The 21,618-nt window shown below is 38.4% G+C and overlaps 2 protein-coding genes across 18 annotated transcripts in view; both read left to right on the plus strand.

The window, feature by feature from the left end:
- The window catches only part of BAZ2B (bromodomain adjacent to zinc finger domain 2B), a 112,625-nt gene extending 108,708 nt beyond the window's left edge, over positions 1–3,917 (plus strand). For all 15 annotated transcript variants that reach the window (XM_077784848.1, XM_077784849.1, XM_077784847.1 and 12 more), the window contains 3 exons: positions 265–527; positions 1,161–1,304; positions 2,453–3,917. In XM_077784848.1, coding sequence (XP_077640974.1) covers positions 265–527; positions 1,161–1,304; positions 2,453–2,606 — 561 coding nt within the window. In that variant the 3' untranslated portion in view covers positions 2,607–3,917. The remainder of the gene's footprint in view (positions 1–264; positions 528–1,160; positions 1,305–2,452) is intronic.
- Positions 3,918–5,654: 1,737 nt separating this feature from the next.
- On the plus strand, positions 5,655–21,476 carry WDSUB1 (WD repeat, sterile alpha motif and U-box domain containing 1). 3 transcript variants are annotated; one of them, XM_021543479.2, is made up of 11 exons: positions 5,655–5,668; positions 8,297–8,710; positions 11,748–11,932; positions 14,694–14,786; positions 15,484–15,577; positions 15,847–15,880; positions 17,586–17,626; positions 17,715–17,821; positions 18,734–18,913; positions 19,604–19,738; positions 21,068–21,476. In XM_021543479.2, exons 1-11 carry the CDS (start codon positions 5,664–5,666, stop codon positions 21,220–21,222), a joined length of 1,443 nt encoding a protein of 480 aa, XP_021399154.2. In that variant the 5' UTR covers positions 5,655–5,663; the 3' UTR covers positions 21,223–21,476. The 3 variants fall into 3 exon arrangements, with proteins under 3 accessions (XP_021399154.2, XP_021399159.2, XP_021399155.2); XM_021543484.3 differs by lacking the exon at positions 5,655–5,668 and adding an exon at positions 6,202–6,219 and having other exon boundaries at positions 8,656–8,710; XM_021543480.2 differs by lacking the exon at positions 5,655–5,668 and adding an exon at positions 6,724–6,811.
- Positions 21,477–21,618: the final 142 nt, after the last annotated feature.

Genomic DNA, 21,618 nt, shown 5'->3' on the forward strand with positions numbered 1-21,618 from the left:
AAAACTATGCCAGCTTGGTTGTTAGGAGGTGTTATTTTGCTAATTTGAATGTCAGGTGCTTTTGTATTGTCACAAGTTGAGAACCTAGGTCATGAGTACCAGGAATTTCTGCAGCTTCATTTGCTTTCAGAGAAGAGCAAAAAGTAAATAATCTGGAATATTAAATATTTAATTTGTTTTGGTGCTTCTGTTTCTGATCTTCATGGCTGTCTGTCAGTGATAACTTATTTATGTGATTACTTATTTCAGTTGTCTCTATTGTAGGCAAGTGGTCAAACTCTAAAGATAAAAAAACTTCAAATTAAAGGTAAAAAAAGTAATGAACAAAAGAGAAGCAGGAAATTAACCGGAGAAACAGAGGATGAAGACTCTGCAACTACAAGCATTGCCTTAAAAAGAGGAAAAACAGACCCTAAAAAAAGAAAAATGGATGAAAATGTTTGTGTAAGCCAGTTAAAGCAAGAAACTTGCACTGCTGTTAAGAAACCTAAGAGAGATGGAGACTCCAAGGACCTGGCTATATGCAGGTAAAGTGTCAGATGCTAAATGTAGGGGTAAGTCTTGTTGAAACAAGTAGTACATGATCCTTTTTCTCTCTGTTCTGGGAAGCAGGAATGCTGTTCTTTGACAAATGTACATATATATACAGATTGTGTGTGTGTGTGTATGTGTACCTACACGTGTCTCTTCCGGGAGAGAAGCCCAGCCCCTGCAGCAGTGGCACTGACACCTTTCTCAAGGGTGGCAATGTCCACAGTGTCGAACGGGCACACACGGACCGTCGCTGTGGTAGCACTGCTGCTCGGTCAAAAGGGACATCCTTTAGCCTTCTCATGCTCTTGGAAAGTCAGTATTAGCACTTGGTTTGCCAGTGGTTTACACTGAGCATCAAAGTTGCAGGACCATGTTTTCTTTCGGAATGTTGATCATTAGATTTTCATCTCACATAGGTCGACTGGAGAGAACTTAATGCTATTGTAGTTACTTAGTTGTCTGTCTCTGTGTAAATTGTTCTCAGCCTTGCACAGGGTGCAGAATAAAGTGTTTTCCTTTTGTAAAGTGAATAGTTTTGCAGTTCATAGGGAATTCATGTGATAGTGAAAACACTGAATGTATGAATAAAATTTAAAAACACTGATTTGAAACCTTATTTTATTTAGTATGATTCTCTCAGAATTGGAAACTCATGAAGATGCCTGGCCTTTCTTACTTCCTGTAAACTTGAAACTTGTTCCTGGTTATAAGAAAGTTATTAAAAAACCTATGGACTTTTCTACCATTAGAGACAAGCTAAGTAGTGGACAGTAAGTAAACCTGTTGTAAATTGTACTTTACATTTTAAAAATATTTAAACACTGAAATACAATGCATGTGTAATATTAGCCAAACTATATTGTTCTGCTCTGACACATCTGTGATTACTTTTACATTCAAAATAAAAATTCTTAATTGTATGCTCTTATCTTTGCCATATCTGAGTGAAATAGCATGTTGGATGGGAGAATGTGTGGACTGGCTGAAAAACAATAAAACTGCCAGGTCAAATGCACCAAAACAATGAAAAGGGATCTTTTTTCATGTATTGCATGTCAGGGAGAACCAGCTGTTTAGGCTTTAAGCTTCTGGAGTCCCTGTAAATGGTGTGGCTGTGGAGTGAAATGCAGCTCTGTTGTAGTAACACTCCTGTAATGGTGGTTAATAATTTTATAGTCCTACAATTAGACTGCATGGATTCTTAAAGGAGAAGACCACACTACACGCCTCTGCATACCTTCCCTCCTTGCCAATATCCCTATGCTCTAAGGAATCTGTGAAGATGGACCCTCTGCAGTGTCTGTCAGCTCCACACAGAGCAACTTCCCTAGGATAGCACAAGGAGCTTTTTAGCCTCTTCAGACTTTTTGTCCCATGAATATGAGATTTAAATGCTCCCCATGTGGTCATATCACTACACTTGTAACTTCTATTCTTATTTTTAATAATTCCTGTGAATATTGGAATACTCTTTGGGCCATTCAGGGGTATGTTCAGGTTAATAAAAGAATTAGTAAAGACAGTGTCACAAGATTATTTGGGCAGCCTTTTTTTGTACCCATTCGTTCCTAATTTTGGCAAATTCAGCTCTGTTCAACATTTTGCAAGGACCCTGAATGCATGAATAAATGCATAAATGGAAAACAGCCATAGAATTTTAGCTAGAAAGCTGTTGAAAAGAGGGAGGAATTAGTTTTCTAAAAGTTTGTTTTCAAGTACAGGCATGAAATTCTACCTTACAAAACTTGTGAGGAAAATAACAAAACAGTGACTAGACTGTATTCTCTTTCACTGAGGTTCATTTTCTTGTTAGAAATTCTAATATAAATTCTTATTTCAATATTTCTCATGTAGTAGAGGTATTTTTCCTCTGTGATTCTCGATGTTCCAAAAATCATTCAGTTTTTTCTTTTTTTAGGTACCCTAATCTTGAAGCATTTTCGCTGGATGTCAGGCTTGTTTTTGACAACTGTGAAACTTTCAATGAAGATGATTCTGACATAGGCAGGGCTGGCCACAACATGAGGAAGTATTTTGAAAAAAAATGGACAGAGATTTTCAAAGTGAGCTGAAGCTACTAGGACTCTTTTTTTTCTTCTTTTTGTATTTCTTTTCCTTCCGTTAAATGAGGACTGATAAGACCAGCAATGTGAACTATATTTACATGGAAGTGCAAGGCACATACGTAACTAATTTTTTCCTTCAAAATATCACAGAGTTGTGATACTAGTTCTAAAGGCTTCACTCCTACAGCAACCATGGCCCCTTGGTTATTGGCTTGTGTGTTTTAACAAACTAATTTAGATAGAACAGGGAAGCACACCCAAAGAAATTCAAAGGAAGGGGTGTTAATAGTGCAATAGCAATTTATCAAAACGCACTGAATATTCAACCACCAGAGCTCTACTTGGGGAAATGGCTCTCTTTTCCCTTTCAATAAATATATATTTTTCATTTTTTACTTTGTAGTTTATTTTTTAGTGAATGTATTTAATTTTATGAATTATTTATGATTATACAGCATTCAGAATCTTCGTTTTCTGTGAAAAGGAAGAACTAGAAAATTGCTTTAAATGTTGAAAATACAACAAGGAATGTTTTAAAATATAAAACAAAGCCAAGTAAAACTGTTTACACTGATGTGCTGTGAAGGCACTAAAAATTAAACTTTACTGTAGAGTTACAAGTACATTTATATATATGTTGCTGCATCACTTGTGTAGTTAAATTGTATTTCAAGACAGTGAAGAAAAATTGAGACATGTATATACTGTTCATTATTGTTTATATTAAGTCTTGTTTTAAATATGTATGATGTGTACATATTGTTTGCAACATTATTGTTTATGCCTTAGGAGGATGGTAGCATTTTATTTTAGTCTTAAGGTAATTATAGCTCTATGGCTTGTACAGTAATTATCCTCTACCAACACTGTGGAGTCTCCTTAATCTTGGTAGTGCCTGCCTTTAAAACAGGGTGTAGGGGATATTAGTTTTCCATTTTTTCTATTTTGTTATATAATTTCAAGCCCCCACGGCCTAAAATCCAAGTATAATCATTTGTATCCATGTGGAAGAAAATTGTGACAATTTCCTACGCACACAGTATTTTTTCATAGAAACATTTCCTCCATTTGCCTTGCCACAGAATAACAAAAGAAGACATTTGTAACCACTGTGTTTTATCTACTGTGTGTTGTGGTGGCCTGTTGGGGCAGATAGATTGGAATTTTTTTTTTGTACTAATGTAAGAGTACTTGAAGTTTTATTTAAAAGAAATGTTGTGGAAAGGTAGCATTCTTTTTCTTTTCCCTTTTTTGGAGTGTTATTTTTCACTAGTATGTGTGGCACGGATACAATAAAAGACTGTTTTGCAAACCAGATTTTCTGGACAATTTTAATACTTCAGGTCGGATGTATACAGGTTTTTTGGTTTGGGGTATTTTTTAGATAATATCCTGGGAGTCTTGCATTTAACACTGAGTTCTTTTTATGATTCATCTAATTCTCTTGGGCTTTTAATGGTAGTTCATAAGGAAGCAATTACCAAGCAGTCAGAGAGCAATTCCCTGCCTGTAAATAATGGAGGTGTGCAAGGTTGATCACTGTCCTTATGGACATGGAAATGCTCATTTGGTCATGTTTCTGAAAACTGCTGTCCATGTAAGGTTCTGTCCCTTTTTTGGCCTGTAGAAGGGCATTAATCATAATCCTTGCTCTGACTGAAGAAAATACAGAAATTACAAACAGATATTGTGGAACCACAAATACCTGTAGTTCTCTCAAAATAATGTTGGGAGTGTTGATTTTTGCTTTTAAACTAGGTCTGCCATGTTTGAGTCTTAGTGCCTATTTTTAAATTAATGTTTCCATTGCTCTCCACAGAATATCTTGGTTGGTAATATTTTCCTTCATTCCAAAGTTCTGTTAGATTTATCTTTATTACTTTGAAAAAAAAATCATATTTGGCTGTCAGAGAGTCTTGCATGCTAACATGAACTCCCACTGACTGCTCCATGCCTTTCCTTTTCATGACCTTTCTGAAGACTTCAGTAAAGAGGTTTGCTGACATGTACCAGAGATGTGAAGATTAATCACTGTTTTGAATTTATGATGGTAATCTTGTAAGAAGGTGTTATAAATATGCTTAGGTATTTGAGAAAGCTAGCTCTTGAATGATATTTTTTTTTCAGATTCTGTGCTGGTTAATGCTTTGTCTGCAATACTAGAACTGTTAGTTTTCTGAAATATCAGACAGGTTACCAGCTTCTTGACATACAATATCTATAAAATAAGTTGCATTTTTTCAGTTTGTATCCCAATTCAGCTGAACAGCTGGGAAGGTGGCAACATCTACTGCTATAGTGATGACAGTGAGACAAACATCACCTCTAACTTGACATGGTCAGTGTATCGCTTTCCTTGCTAACAGCCAGTGTCTTCATTACTCTTGCAGTAAAATTAGATTTACAGGAAATACTATATTTGGATGGCAAGTTTGAGTCATGCATATGCCCCCTCATATATCCATAGAAAAGAGCAGGGATTTAACCACTAGAAAAATGTTTGTAACATTTCTCTTTGCTAATTTTCTCTCCTGTTGATGTTTGTATGTTTTCTTAAGAGGAAAAATTTTCCAGTGTGCTCTGATCCTTTCTGAACATAGTGTGCCAATCTTTGTTTACAGAATTTATTCTGAAACTTTCAAACTTACTATTTTATAAATACTGTAATGGCACTTAATGAAGAGTGTTATGGTGGAGTGTGAGTTCTCTTTTGTCTCGTCATCTCTTTGGAAAAAATGGGATGATAAAAAAGCAGCTGAAAATCAAAATATGTATCTTTAAAAGGTGGTCTAAAGCCTTCTTTTTAATAGTGTCTGTCACCTAGTATTCAGAACAATGAAAAGCCAGTCTTCAGCCGTGGATTGCAGTGTGCAATCAAATAAAGTGCTAAACAGAGCGTGAGATGGTCCAGACTAACCACAGAAGGCCGATCATTGAGGGCATGATTCCTGGGCACAGTGACTCCGAGAAAGTGACTTTGTTTTCCTTAAAATATGTAGGTGCCAGCTAAAGCATTTACTACGCATGAGTTGCTGAGCATGTGTGTGAAGAGGGGAGAGGGCGATGGTGTAAGTTACCTGGCGGGCTGCTGGGCCTGGGGGAGCACTCTTTCTTGGAACTGCCTTAGGTTCTGCTCGCTGCTGTCGTGTGGCGGGCCGAGGCCTGGCTGAGGCGGTCACCGTGTCGATCCCGGCAGCGGAGCGCGGCCCCGCTGCCCGCTCGGACACGGCTGGCGCTCGGCGGCGCTCCAACGTGAGGGCGCGGCAGCGGCTGGGACAGCGTGCGGCCCCGCCGACATCCCACAGGCGCGGGGGTTCGTGCCAGGGCAGCCACAGCGCCGGCCGCTGCCGTGCGGCTCCGGGCCGGAGCTGAGGGCGCCGAGAGCTGAAGGTCGCACGATCTGCGCCCGCGCTGCCTCGGGCCGGGACCGATAGCGGCGGTGAGAGCGGGAAACGCAGCGCGGCTCCCCCCACGCCCACCGCGCAGTGGCGTGGCCCGGACGGGGCTGGTTGGCCCGGACCGCACTATGCCGGGAGGCCGGGGGCGCACCGCGCGTGCGCAGCTCCCTGGGCCGTGCCGGTGCGGCCGAGCCCGAGGCGCCGCGGGCGGAGCGCGGGAGGTGCGGGATCCCCTCATGGCCGGCCGGGCGGGGCCCCAAGCAGCCGAGGCAGGCTCTTGTTTACCCGACACATGCCGCTGGAGCTCGGGCTGACCCCGCCGGCCTTCCGAGCGCGTCCGGGCCGCGCTGCCGACGCGGTGGGTTGGGTGGGACTAGGCTGCGGGAATGAGCAAGAAGGGAAAGGCTGCCAGCCGTGCCGAGAATTGCTGTAGCTCTTCCTGTTAGCCGGTGCATTATGAAGATAAATACGTAATTGCCAGAGGAGATGGTGCTGTGGTGCTGAACGTCTCTGGTGACGAATGCTCCCGCTGCTCCTAGCTCCCTCAGTGCATTTATTGTTACTTAAACCTCACGTTCTTAGGTTTGCTTTTCTGCAGTGAGCTCCTGAAAGCCTCCTGACAGTGAGATCAAGGTGCCTTTTTCAGCTCATCTTTCCAGATGTCAAGCTTTCTCTGACTCTTCGGTTTCTCATAGCTGAAGAAAGTATATTTATTTTCTTTCTGCAGCTAAGATATGTTATTGATACTACTTCATTTGTATAATGATTTCAAAGAGAGTGGTAGTAAGACTGAGCATCCTGAAGCTAAAGCAGGTAGTATTCAACGATCTTGTCTAACTAAATCAGTGTCATACACTGTCTGAAGAGAGCAAGCCCTTACATATGCACCTTTGTGTCTGTGTGTATATGTACATAACTCTGCATATGTGTGCATACATTTATACATTCTTACATGTCCACATGCATGCAAACGTGTCTGTGCGTATGTTTCTATGTTAAAAAAAAAAAGTGAGTATATATGGTTTTGTTCACAGATACCTCAGCACTGAAATTATTATTCACTTACCTAAAATAGCAGACTATATATAAGTTAACTCAATATAAATAGTATTACTGTTTTTTTTTTTTCATTATAAACAACTTATAAGAACTGTAGTAACTTCATTTTTGAAGGCTCTGTGCATTTATTCTCAGGAAAGTTGTCTGTGATCTGCAGCATGGGGAGTAACTGGTTGAAATGTACCTCTTCGGGGATTTCCCTGACCTCACAGTGTAAATCACTTTTCTGATACAATTTAAACTGGTTCTAGCAGTTTTGCATCCCGGGAAAATGCGTGTGTTCACATTGCCTTTTGTTGTTCTGTGTAGCAGCAAATGCAATTACTGGAGAGGTTCCAATGCTGATCACCCAATTAATATTCACATTTTGACTTAAATGTTTTAGTCAGTCTGGTCAAACTTTGGATTGGCAACACAAGTATGTGTTATTGGGCTGATGTTTTGCCATCGCTACTGTTGCTATCTGTGAAAGTAAGTAGAAGAGAGCTCTTGGACAAAGTCAAATTAAAAGGAAGAGGATGCAAGCAAGGACAGGTCGACTGGGAGGACTACAGAGAGATCTTTCAAGCAGTCAGGGATTAGGTTGGGAAGGCTAAAGTCCTGATGGAATTAAATCCAGCCAGGGATGTCAGGGGCAACAAGAAAAGCATTAATATATATGTTGGTGATAAAAGGAAGATTAGGAGAAATGTGGGCCCCCTCTGGAAGGAAACAGGAGATCTGGTTACCCAAGACTTGGAGAAGGCTAAGGTACTCAGTAACTTGTTTCAGTCTTCACTGGTAAGTGCCACAAAAAGGCTGGAGAGAGTCTTTTTACAAGGGCATGCAGTGATAGAAAGGGGGATGGATTTAAACTGAGAGCAGGTTTATATTAGAGATTAGGAAGAAATTCTGGACTGTGAAGGTAGTGAAGCCCTGGCACAGGGTGCCCAGAGAAGCTGTGGCTGCCCCATCCCTAGAAACATTCAAGGCCAGGCTGGATGGGGCTTGGAGCAACCTGGGACAGTGGAAGGTGTCCCTGCCTATGGCAGGGGGTGGAACTGCATGGGCTTGAAGGTCCCTTTCAACCCAGACTAATCTGTGATATTATGATTCTCTGCTTAAGCAATGCTAGGTGAAAAACCTATCTTTGCAAATGGGTTTTTCTTTCTTTTTTTTTTTCTTTCAGAATTTTTCTTGCTAAGGTAGTATGTTTCATTTATGGAACAGGAACATTAAGTCTCTTAAACTCTTTTTCAGATTTCTATTTTTTCAAATGGCGACATTAATTCACACTTTAGCAGATCATAGTGATGATGTTAATTACTGTGCCTTCTCATCGTCGTGCTTGGCTACATGTTCCTTGGACAAAACAATTCGCGTTTATTCTTTGAGCAACTTCGCTGAGCTCCCGTACTCACCGTTGGAGGGTCACGCGTACGCCGTGCACTGCTGCTGCTTCTCGCCGTCGGGCCTGGTGCTGGCCTCGTGCTCCACGGACGGCACCTCGGTGCTGTGGGACACCCGCAATGGCCGCAGGCTGGCCATGCTGGAGCAGCCCGGGGCCAGCCCCGTCAGGGTCTGCCGCTTCTCTCCCGAGGCCGCTTATCTCTTGGCAGGGGCAGCGGATGGCAGCGTGGTTCTCTGGAACGTGCAGTCCATGAAACTCTACCGGTGAGTCTCAAATAGTTTTTGATAAATACTTTGTTTTGAGGTGAATATAGTTCAAGCAGTATGCTGTACTGTATATAAGATATGCAGACTTACACCACCGATGGATATCACAAAGGAATGGTGATAGGATTTGGATGACCAAAAGATTATCAACAAGAGAGGGATAAGTGCTAAGTAGCTTTCTGTTTTTTTAAATTAAACAATGTGAAGTCAAGAAGCTTTAATTTTTGCGAAGTTATCGTACATCTAAATCCTGATTTTTTAAGTTTCTTTCATTGATTTAACATGAGATCAGAATGCATTGTGTCTGGTTTCTAAACAGTGGGTCAGCAAACTGTGGTACATAATACACAGTTAGTGGAGCCTGACTGTACAGTGTGCTTTGTATTGCATCACACACAGTAGTATAAATTAAATGTTTAATTACTAGAAGTTTTGAGTCCAGGAAGCTCCTAGACGTTTGCTGGTAATCCAGCAACCAGAGTTTGGAAACTATGGACTGTCTTGAAACTGTACATTTTAAGAGAAAAAGTGACTAAAAGAAGTATTGGTGCTAAATAAGTTAAGCTTGAGAGTCAACATTTCACATAGGTTTCCAAGATGAGCACATTTATTGGTGTTGCACAGATAAAGGCATGAACCTTAGAGCTATCTGCAGAGTCCTCCTCGACATCTCTGTCTTCCAGTGAAGTCTTTAGGCCAGTTGTTGTAATGTGTATTTGGGCAAGACATTATTTAGGTTTTAGGGCTTATTACACAACTGAATTTCTCTCTAAAGTTAGAAAGGAAGTTAAGAATTTAAGCAAACTGGTGTTTCATTCAGGATTGAGGGAGCAGCTGTTTCTGAAAGACAGAATTGTTTGATGTTGGTAGTTCCCTGTCAAGCATGTCCCTCATTTTGTGGCATCTTTGCCTTCCACAGCAGTGATTTATGTGGGAACTGATAACCTATTATTTCCTAGTTTTATCTTTAAGAAAAATCGGGAAATTCAGTCATTAGTATTCTAAAATCTGAGGGCTTATTTGTTTTGAGACATTACTAGTGAAGAGATTATATATTTTTTTATTCAGAATGCTTGTTGCTGAAGGGAAAAACCAAGAAATATGAAAACATTTCTTACAATTGTACACTCTTAATACATGCAGTGATGCATGTTTTAGACCTACATCCTAATTTTCTTCTAGTTGAATGGTGGATGTATAATGGCTACTTAGAAACTATATTGTTATTACAAGCAGAAATTATTCTGCTTTGGTGTTTTCATTATAGAGAAATAAAAAAAACTTTAACATTTTGATCCTGTCCCCTTCAACTATTAAAAACGTATTTCAGAGTGTTAACAACAGTTAATTGTTAACAGGCCAGCAGTAGGCAACTTAACTTTATATCTATTTTGGGATATGTATGTATTTTCAACTGATGAATATTTTTATTGTGATTTGTAATTGCAGGTAGAAAAATGCATGTCCTGTTTTTAATAGTTGAAATCAGTATAACATAGAAATCAAAAAAGTACTTAAAAATTATGTCAGAGGAAGTTAGTTAACCATCTAATATCAATCTGTAGTCCTCTGTTTCTTTTGAAATAGTTGACTGTGTTGATGCTGAAAATGAGAAAACATTTGACTACACTGCTTTTTCACTTGACTAAATATATAGATGGTAATTGTAATAAAATTACATAAAATTTGCTCCTTATCTATTCAGCTATTGTAATTGACAATTCAAATTGTGAAGGAAGGTGGCTAGTTATATAAGTGCTATGGTCAATGTGAACAATAGGAAAGCAAGTTGACTTTTGTGTGTTTCTTACTGGTTTTTATTTCCTGTTCAGTAGTAATTTACAAAACTGATAATTGGCCTGCAAATTTTAAATGCATGCACAATGCTGTTTATTTTACTGTTGCTTTCAGAGCAGAATCTGCAACTTTTTGTGTGAAAGAAGGAAAGTTGTAAAAGCTACACTAAACAAAAAGGATTGTACATATAAAAATGGGAAGCACTGTATTGGATTTGATAGTATTCTTAATAAAAGAATTAAGGGAGACAATGTTTTTTTGGAAGGTCATGGGTCTGATTAATGTGACACTGAGGAAAATTAAATTGCCTTGTCTTCTATGACATTAAGTTTGACACCTCTGGCAGTAAATAAAATTTCTGTCAGTAAAAGAGCATTAGCAGCTGTTCTATGAAGTATGATCACAGAGTAAATAGGACTGACATTTCTTGTCATGTGACATTTCTCATGGCTGTGATTTTCTCCCCACACTTAAAAACTCTGCTTGGCTGGATCTGGTGTTCATTAAAATGAGTGAGATTCTTTTGACTGACTTTAGGTTATCAGATAATGTAAAGGATGTCAGGCTGACTCCACTTCCTTCCTGAGAGTTGACCACACTTCCATATCTGCTGGAAATTTTCTTTGAAGATCAGTTTTACAAAGTGCTTTGGGTGACTTAATTAAAATACAGAATTTCTTTTCCACATTGCTTTCTCTTGTGTACAAGTGGTGCAAAATTAATCCTGCATCATAAATCACAAAGTATTCTACTCAGCTACAGCTTATCATATGGGCTAGTATGTGGTCTCTTTTGTCTCTAAAACCAGAAGAATTGTCAGTCTTTTTCCCCCTTGTTTGTGTACATGTAAATCTGTGTTAATTATAGCGTATATTTATATTTGACTTTTAAAATGTATCCTGACACAGAATTTTAACAGTGCATTGGGCCTTTTAAGTGTTAAATCCATGCAAATTGTCTTTAGTTTGAAAATTATTTTATCACTCAGTTAAAATTATTGCCTTGGGCCTCCATGTCATGCTTTCCTCCTGCTGTCAAAGAGCCGGAATGGTCCCTCCTGCAGAGTTTATTTTGCTCTCTTTTTATAGTTGGTTTGAGTTTCTCTTTCCTCTGTTAGCTAGTTCCAACGTGCAAACCTTAGAGGAGTTCGGCTTACTGTGTCAGACTGCATTTGAGAGATCACTTTGTAGAATTTTACCTACTCTGAGTTCAAATCCTGTGTACTCTTGCTTTTCAGATCCGGGAAAGTTAAAGGTGGCTCTTTGATGGCTTGTGCATTTTCTCCCAATGGAAACTTCTTTGTCACTGGATCATCAAGTGGTGATTTAACCATTTGGGATGATAAAATGAGATGCCTGTATAATGAAAAAGCACATGATCTTGGCGTTACCTGCTGTGATATTTCTTCACATCCAGTATCTGGTTAGTTATCCAACTCATCAGAGGAGGAACATTTAAAAAAAGAAAGATTTATTTCTCCCTAGCTCTTGTTTTCGTATTCTTTTTGCCATTGGTGCTTAAGATACAAATGACCTTGTTAAGAGCTGATGTTTTGGAATATTCTTAATATTCTTAAGTAAAGGTTGTGGTCAGGTTGGTGGGAAGGAATGTACTAGCTCAACAAACAAGGTGATAACTTTGAGTAGCTAACTACTCCCACGGCAGACAAGGGTTTTAGGAGATGCGGTGTATGATTACCATTCCCTGACTCATACTTCCGTTCCCAAGGAGCAGGACTGGATTAAAACAATGCAGAGATCTGTAAACGTAATAAGCTAAATGCTTGAACTGTGGCATATGAACAGATAGCTATTTTCCTGCACCTGACTTTGTAATTTAGAGGAATTTGGGGGAGTAATGAGCCCAGAATCTCCTGTATTCCATTAAGATGTTCAAAACTCTTGGAGCTGTTTTAGCATTTGATCACACAATCATTTACTTCTAATGGAGGTTAGGAAATTGGGAAGAAACCTCTTTGTCAGCTTTAGGAAGTAATGCAGCAACTTGACTTAACAACTTTGTGTGTATACTTGTGTGTATACTTTTGTGCTTTCCAGATCTACTATTGAGACAAAGTGATCTTTATAGACATATTTAGGCTTTTGTATTCAGAATACTCAAACTGCTCCTTCAAAGGCCCCAAAAGTTAAAACTGGGCAGCCACTTGCATCTTCAAGTGCTGAACTCAGCAGTAAGTACTGCTGTCTGTGTACCACCCTGTCTAAGGAGGTGGTGCAGAGTAGGAAGAAAACAGGAGAAAAACAGTAGGGAAGAAAGCAGGAGGAACCTGAGGAAGAAAACTCCATTGTGAACTAAGAGTTGCATCTGAGGGCAAAAAATACGTTGCAGCTGAAACAGATCAGAGTGTAATTTCCACCACTCCACTTCATATTGAGATTATTCTCTTGGTTTAAAAATTACAGTCTTCTGCCAAGATAAATAGGCAACAAAACAGATATTTATTGCACTGTGGATTTGTTCTGGCTGATTTATCATAATTCTTGATTTTTTTAATCTATGTATTATTGAAAGTGAATATATTTCCTTTTGTGTGGTGTTGTTTAATCATCAACCTTCTGGGATTTTTGGCAGATTTAACACATTATGAAATGCATACAAGTAGTGCTTATCCAGTACAATTAGAGATAGTTTTAAACTGAGACTCTCTTTGCCTGCTTAATTCAGAGCAAGTTGTGATCCAGAGTGTCTGATAGGTTCTTTGTGCTTTAGGCTGTAACAGGTGGTTCTTCTGCCTTTGAAGTAGATTCAGTTACAGTTGCCTAGGATCTCATGGGGTCTAGAGCAGTGGTGCTGGAGTTTGGTGGAGTACCAAACTCCACCACAACTTAAGGTGGAATTTGGTACCATATTAAGGAATATAGGTCAGGTAAGGAGTAGAGGCAGGCTCCTGAGCTTTAGGAAGGCAGATTCCAGCTCTTAAGGGAGGTTGTCAGTAGGATCCCCTGGGAGACTGCCCTTAGGGACAAGGGAATGGAAGAGTTGGCAGATCTTTAGGAAAGTCTTCTACTGAGTGCAAGTCAGTGGTCCCCAGGAGTCAGAAATTGGACAAGGAGGGCAAGAGACTTGAATCACTGAGTCAAGAACTGCTGGTCAAACTAAAAGACAAGAAGCAAATGCACAGGCAGTGGGAACAAAGACGTGTATCCTGGGAAAAGTGTAGAGGTGAATTATAGTTGTGTAGGGAGGGGGTGAGGAAGGCCGGGGTGATGCTGGAACTGAACCTGGTAAATGGTTCAGGCCATGTTCACAGCCTCTCACCCAGCAGCACCCCCAAATCCTTCTTGGCAGGGCTGATCTCTGCCTGTTCACCCTACAGCTTGGACTGCCACTGGGGCTTGCCCCAGTCCGATTGCCACACCAGCACCTGAGGTTCCCAGGGGTCAGCGCTCGAGCTTGTCCAGATCCCTCTGGGGTCCTCCCAGATCCTTGTCCTTCTTGTGTCCCCTGCACCACTCAGCTTGATGTCGTCTGCACATTTTCTAAGGGTGTGCTTGCTTCCTTCTTGCTGCCTATTAAATATCTAAATGAAGATATTAAATAGCATTGTTCTCAACACAGAACCGTGAGGGACACCACTGGTCCATTGGGACTCTGAGCCATGGAGCACTACCCTCTGGTTGCAACCATCCAACAACTTTCTTATGCATCTAACAGTCCACTCATGGATCATGATAATTCAGAGATGTTCATAGCCACTGAATCAGGAAGGGAAAGCTATGAATCTATTATTGTTGTATTTCACACTTAATGCAGTATTTACCGAGTATTTGTCTGGACTGCAGTCATGAAATGTCAGTTTGTAAAAGTGAAAAGTTGAATGTGTAAAAGTATGAAAATTCCCTGTCAGATACTCTCAAATTTTGTACGTGTATGTGGTTTATTTTGAGAATTGCGGAACTGTAGGAAAAATGGGTATAACTATATAAGTTAGATTTAAAGACTGTAGTGGAATAATCAGAGGATTCAAACATTTCCCACCAAGAAAAAACATGAGCACAGCTCTGGTCATAATCTACTTATTCAGAAAAGAGTATAATGATACCTATTTCTTACGTCCAAACTGTTTTAGAACTTCTGCAATGATTTTTATCTGATGTAGTTTACTGATCTGCTGTTATTTTCAGTGTTTCTGACTACCATTTATATATTTTAATTTTATCAGATAGTGAAAATGGATGCAAATACTTCCAGATGGCTTCCTGTGGACAAGATAATCATATCAAACTCTGGCTTATTTTGTTTGCAGATTTCTTAGGTTTGTATAGAAGTGTTTTTTGAATATACCAATGTCTTAGGTCTTTAGTGACAATTTAAATCAAAAATCAAATTTATACTACTGGATTCACAGCCAAACTAACCACAAGTTGAAAGTTTTCTTTAATTATTAGCTGGAGAACAGCTAAGGTATCCAGCAATTTGTGATGCGGGGCCATGTAGATTGTATTTAGCAATCTATTTATCAACAAGTATTGAAAGTACAGATTTAAAAAAAAATTCTACTGTGGCCTTTTAACAGGTTGATAGGTTGAAACCTCTTAATCTGCCTGGCCAGGGAGATATTTGTTTTCATGTTTCATGTTTTACCTGGGCCTTGAATAAGAGCTGGAGAAAAGAATGTTGACTCCTGCAAAAACCATGTAGAGACTAAGTAAATTGCCAAAAAATTATTCAGTGGGTACTTTTTTTGTAATCTCCTTTATATAAAAGTAGGTAAGTATTAATATTGTGTGTCCATATACACACTTAATTATCTAAAACCTTGTGAGACATGCTAAGACTACAAAGTGATAAAGTTGGAGATATTCAAAGGGGAAGTTGTGTCTGTGATCTTTGTATCCCCTTTTTTGTATGTTACAGAGTCACATTGGTGGAGCTTTGGGCTTCTTAAAGCAGCTTCTATTATACCTTGTCAAATATAGCCATATGTAATAATTTACTTTTTGTGTTTTTAGGTGTTCAGTTAAAATATAAATGCACACTGAATGGGCACTCTGCCCCAGTTCTGGCTTGTGCATTTTCATGTGATGGACAGATGATAGTCTCGGGGTAAGCAGCACCTTGTTGAAATGCCTGGCTGTCTAGATTCATGCTTCAATATTGTAAAACAGAAAGTTCAGAAGAGTTAAATATTTCTAAATATTTATTATCAATAATTAAAGAATAGTTCTGTGACCTCTAGGGCTGTTGAAGTGTCTTTGCAATCAGTCTGTGTCTTGTAGGCAATTGAGTTTGAAATCTCGGGTTGTGGAAAAGGTTAATGAAACACTTTCCTTTTCCTTCTCTGCATCATTTTAATGTCAATGTATTTTTTTAAGGTCTGTGGACAAGTGCGTCATAATCTATGAAACTGTAAGTATGGCATAATACAGGATCATTTGTTTGGGTGTTGTCTTTAAATATAAGCACTGCTTCTGCAGTGTTGTATCAATGAAAAAATACTAAAGAATACAAATTATACTAAGCCAAAATACTTACTGAGCATATGGAGGCAGGAGGGGAAGGAGTCTAAGGAAAAATATCTCCTAAGAGTTGATCAGTCTTTCTCACTTTTTTATTTACATTGTGAGGATTTGTCAGTTGATTTCTCTGCAGTAGGGTGTTACTCAGTTAATTCCATACTTACTAGTATTACAAGATTCATATTGAGGTGGAAGGATTTTTTTCTTATCCTAACTTTAGCTTAGCTTTCAAAGCAAGGAAGACTGTATCTTTTGACATAAAATCAGGAATGGTGAACATAGAAATTTTGTAGTTAGTTATATGTAAAGTGCACATAAAATAGAAGCATAATAAAGAATTCAAGAAAATTTTTATATTAAGTACAATGTCTTTAACCTATTGTTTAAGCATTTTCTATAATAACATTATCTCCATTATGATTCACCTGTAAGTGGTATTTATACCTGTAGTACTTTATAGTATTAAAAATAAGAATTTTGCTGAAAATGAAGGATGAACAGATTTTAAACTTCTTCAGTTTGCTCAGCACATACTTGTATTGATACAATTTTAAAATTAGATTAAAGTTTTTCACCAAAATCACTAATATAATACATGCACAGTTTTTGTCCCAGTTATTTTAGTAGTTTGAAGTTTAGACAGGTATGTAAGATGTCCTCTAGAGTTCAGGAGCCTCAGAAAATTGGAAGATGAAGGAAAGCCTAAATATTTCTTAATACTGTTCATCAGCTTTTATGGCCTTAGGTTTTTATCAAATGGGACAATAACATTTCTAGTTCTGAAATTCTCCTTTGGAAATACTCAAAACCTGCCTAGACACCTGCACCTAGCTTTAGCAGCGGGGTTGGACTATATGATCTCCAGAGGTCCCCAACCGTCCTGTGATTCTGTGGGGAAAAGTAGGGACAATTAACTTTTCTGGGAGGGAGAGAGATTTCAACCTATATTAGGGAACTTTGGTCATGTTGGACAACTCAAAATACTGGAGTGCTGACTGATCAATTAGTGATTCAGAATCGTTTTGCTTATCATCTTTCCAACTTGTCTGTACCTGTCAAAGAAATGCAATTTTTCATAGGAGGGAGAATCTTTCCATAATAAATTAAAACTGCCAAGATTCAGGAATTTCATTTTTCAGTTAGTATTTAGTGGCCAAATAGAGAATAGGCCAAATAGGTGTGGTTAATTATTGGTCCAATTGAAGGCTTGTGGGTTGACCCCCACAATGACCCTTTTGGTTGTTTCTAATACAAGATTTGTAGAAAGAATGTCTTTATCTACACAACCAACCAGCCAATATGGATTTAATTCAGTCAGTACTCCTGGCACTCTTCTCCCTGCATGTTCCTTGCTGGCTGATTGTGCAGGGTAACAGTACTCCAGGGAATCGAACAGGGGCTTAAAGCAGGAATTTCAAGTTGCGTTTCTGACTCTGCTGCTGATCAGCTTTGTCAAGGCTGTGTAACTTCTCTGAAAGTACTTTCTGTACCTTGTGTTTCAAGAAGCAATAGTCCCTGTTTTGAAAGGAAGCAAACAAGTGAAGAAACACTTTTTTTATCCTTTAAGATTTAAAATCATAAAAAATCTTTTACAGAGTACTGGCAATACCCTTCATACTTTGTCTCAGCATACAAGGTAAGAAATCAGCATGATTATTCTGTTTCATAAATAAAATAAATCCTTTTCTAATGAATTTTCAGACTTTTTTTTTATTTATTTGTAGATATGTTACAACTTGTGCTTTTGCACCACATAGTCCCTTACTTGCCACAGGCTCAATGGATAAAACTGTGCACATATGGCAGCTTGACCTTAAGCAACCCTGTGCAGGTCAGTGTGTGAAGTATTTGAAATCTGTTCTTTAAATTCAAAACACCTTCTGAAGATGCAAAAATCCCTTATTCTTACCTGCACTTAATGTGTAACATCAGGATTGTGTACATGCTTTTTATCGTCTAATTAACCTGATTAATGCCCAGAAGAGGTATTCTCTTTTTGTTATTTTGTAAAGAAAAATATGCTAGACATATCTATATCTGTTTTTCTGATATTTGCAATTGCTTATTCTTTGGACAGCATTTAAGAGATGAATGTTATTGCCAGAGTGTTGGAAGATTTCTTGGACAGCCATAATTTGTGATGAGTTGAAAATATGCTAATTGCAAGTGTAATTGTCATTTAGAAATGCACTTTACAAGTTATTATAGCTGAAAAGCTAATTGTACTAATGACATTAGTGCCATTAATATAGGTTAACTAATGGTACAAATTACACCAGTACCTAAAGTTTGTGGAACAAAGGTACAGATTGTCTTTGTTCAAAGCACACAGTAAATTTGGATTTTGGTGTGCCTTCTAAGGATGTGCAAGATGATTCCAGTGTCTAGCACTTTTTTAGTTATTTGTTCAATTCAAATTTGACAGAAGTCTAGGCATCTAAGATATTAATTCCTCTAAATTTTGAAAACTCACAGGTAAAAGATAAATCCAAATTACTGCCCTCCCTCACAAAGCAATGTCTAAGAAGCATTTATTTTCTAAGATGAAGAATGTATAGTACTGAGAACACTTAAAAACGGGATCTATTAATGACATTGTTTCTTTGAACTGAGAATTTAATTTTTTTTTTTTTTTTACTTTTGGGGGGTTGTGGTGAGGTTTTTTTGTGGGGGAGCGGGGGATGGTGTTGTTTGTTTTTAATTTGGTTGTTTGTTTTGTTTTTTAACTTTTTCATTTTCAAAGGAGATACTACAGAAAATGAATCAAAGGTGGCTATTGAGGACTGGTCAGAGGATGATGTTTCAGCCTGGCTCTGTGCACAGGATTTAGCAGACTTTGTTGGACTTTTCAAAATGAATAATATTGATGGGAAGGAACTACTGAATCTTACTAAGGAAAGTCTTGCTAATGAATTAAAAATTGGTAAGAGTGTTGAAATCCAAATAGTTTTTAATCTCTAGAGTACTTTGAAATGTTAGAATGAAAGCAAGCTAGGAGTTCGATACATGGGGTTTTTCCCCATGAAATGCCTTTTTTATTTAATTTTCAGGACTGTTAAAAACCCCCTTATGTTACATTGTCCACGGTATTCCTTTTTTTTTGTGTGTGTGTTTGCTCATACCTGGAGACATACAATGCCCTTCTACTAGTGATGCTGTTAAATGGTCTTACCTGATTTTGTTTCTATTTTCCTTGTTCAATCTTGTATAATTAAGGTGTGGAAAAGGAATTTCAGATTTTCTCTATAATTCATGTTTCTCACTTTGGTAAATAGGGTGGTCTATAGTTTTTCCTATCAGTCTGCAGAAGTGCCATGTTTAGAATTGCAGGTGTTCACCAACCTTTCACTGAGTCGAACAGTGAAATTCCTAAGCATGCATTTGATGATGACTTTTGGTAAGGACCAAGCAAAGCTTGCCTGGCTCAGGCAATTTCTAATATATCAGGTTCATACACTCTCCTATTGCTCTATTGCAAAACTGTGATTACATTTTAGACGGACTCAAAAGATAGTGAACTGCACTGGAACTTTCAAAATGCAAGTTTTCTATTAATGGACCTCTTTGCTTTACCTCTCTATACTGTCCACTTCATGTACAAATAATTTTTCAGAGTCTCTAGGCCTGCGCAGTAAAGTTCTCAAGAAAATTGAAGAACTGAGGATGACAATGATCTCGGTTGCTGTTCCTGATGAGTTCTTATGTCCTATAACAAGAGAGCTTATGATTGATCCTGTCATTGCCACAGGTATGTCTTTACATGAAATGGATTAAAACTAATTACCTGTAGGTAAACATAGGCCCATTTTTGTGATCCCAAGCCTATTTTAACATCAGACCTAGAAAGATAAACTATTCTAAATAGCTGTTGCAACAAACAAGAATTGTGATAAACATATAATTTGCTGAATTACAGCTCTGATATGGAGAAAAATACTGTATCAAGCAACTTCTTCCTTTTCATAATGACCACCTTTATGTGCCTTTGTAAATATAATAACAAGCCTAATTACAGTGTTGGCTCAGTAGGTGCAAAATGAAATTGTGCATTCAGTGGGGCAAAAAGCAAACAAACAAACCAAACAAGCCCCACCCCCTCACCCCCCCCCCCCCCAAAAAAAAATAAAACCAAAAAATAAAACCAAAAAAACCAAAAACCAAAAAACCAAAAACAAACCCAAAAAACCCCCAGCCTCTTACTATGCTTTGGACACCATCTATAGGGCACTTAAAAGTTTGTAGAGTGAGACTTCTTTAAATGCAGCAGCGATTGGAACCATGATATGCCAGCAGCATAAGATGTTGTGCAGTTAAAACATTTTATGAAGAACTATTGTTTTGTAGTTCAATTCTTGGGGGGGAGAGGGAAGGAGGAGCATACGAACATCACAAGATCAGTATAATTTTTTTGTTGCTCTGTAAACAATAACTAACTTCATCCAGTTCTGAAGTATTAAGGCACACTTCTGAGAATTAAAATGGCCAAAATATGAAGACATTTGTTAACTGCTGGAGTAATAGTTCCTTTAGGCAGTAAGGAGTAAGGAGACAAGAGGGCATAGGGCCTGGGTTTGTATTCCACCACAGATATTCCTGGGTGACTAACACTTAGCTGGGGCCTAATTTCTGTTCTTTAAGGATCAGCTGATTCAGCTACCAACTCTAAGAGCTGAAGTTCTGAACCTGGGCAGGTGGTGAGGGCTCTGTAAAGGTGCAGCTCAGGGCTGGGTCAGCCAGGTGGACAAGTCCCCTGTTCAGCAAAGCAGCAGGCTTTAGCTGTGTTAGGCAATTAATGGTACTGAGCTTTTACTTCACATTATGGATCATACCAACTGAAAATAAAGTCTTATTTAACTTGTAATATATTTTCATGCTTTGCAGGCAGAGATAGAAACTAGCCAGAACTGTTTATAGCCGCAGTAAAGATTTCACATACAGTGTACTTATTCTAGATCTCAATTTTCCTTTTTGGATATATTTCCTTACTTCCCTTTTACATTTAAACAGCTAACATCTGCACAGTGCCACAGTGCCCAAGCCTCTGTAATATAAGCTTTTGTTGATGGTTTCTTTGCAGATGGCTATTCCTATGAAAGGGAAGCAATGGAAAACTGGATCAGCAATAGACGATCTAGTCCCATGACTAATCTTCCTCTCCACTCTCTTATGCTCACACCAAACAGAACACTAAAAATGGCCATTAGTCGCTGGCTAGAGACTCAGCAGAAATAGTTAAACCACTTAATTTTGAAGTTGTTTGTTAAAATTAATTGAAATTTTATGCATCTGGAGGAATTAATTGTATCAGAAACAAATGGAAAGAAAAACTTGTGTTGCTCTTCTCTCTGTGGCTGGTTCAACCTTCACTGGTGGAAACTCCCAGAAGAACTTTAAGATTCTGGTAGTTCTACTTTGTGGTATTTCTGTTTAAGAATCAAGTACTTGAACTCAGTTTTTCAAATAAATTTTTCTTATAATTTTTACTACGAGTTTTGAGTATTCATCTTGCCAAGTCAGTCTTTCAGAAGGTAAGAAACAGCAAAGTATAGGATCTGTGTTTCTTTTTCTACTCTAAAAAACCAAAATGTGACTGTCTTTTTCTGTTCCCCATTACTGGACATGTAGTTG

The sequence above is a fragment of the Lonchura striata genome, chromosome 8 (genome assembly GCF_046129695.1).
Source record: "Lonchura striata isolate bLonStr1 chromosome 8, bLonStr1.mat, whole genome shotgun sequence".
NCBI lineage: Eukaryota > Metazoa > Chordata > Aves > Passeriformes > Estrildidae > Lonchura > Lonchura striata.

Coding starts and splice junctions, on each gene's coding strand:
- WDSUB1 (XM_021543479.2), top strand. Junction 15,881..17,585: donor GCGTCATAATCTATGAAACT/GTAAGTATGGCA, acceptor AATCTTTTACAG/AGTACTGGCAATACCCTTCA. Junction 19,739..21,067: donor TGATCCTGTCATTGCCACAG/GTATGTCTTTAC, acceptor GTTTCTTTGCAG/ATGGCTATTCCTATGAAAGG.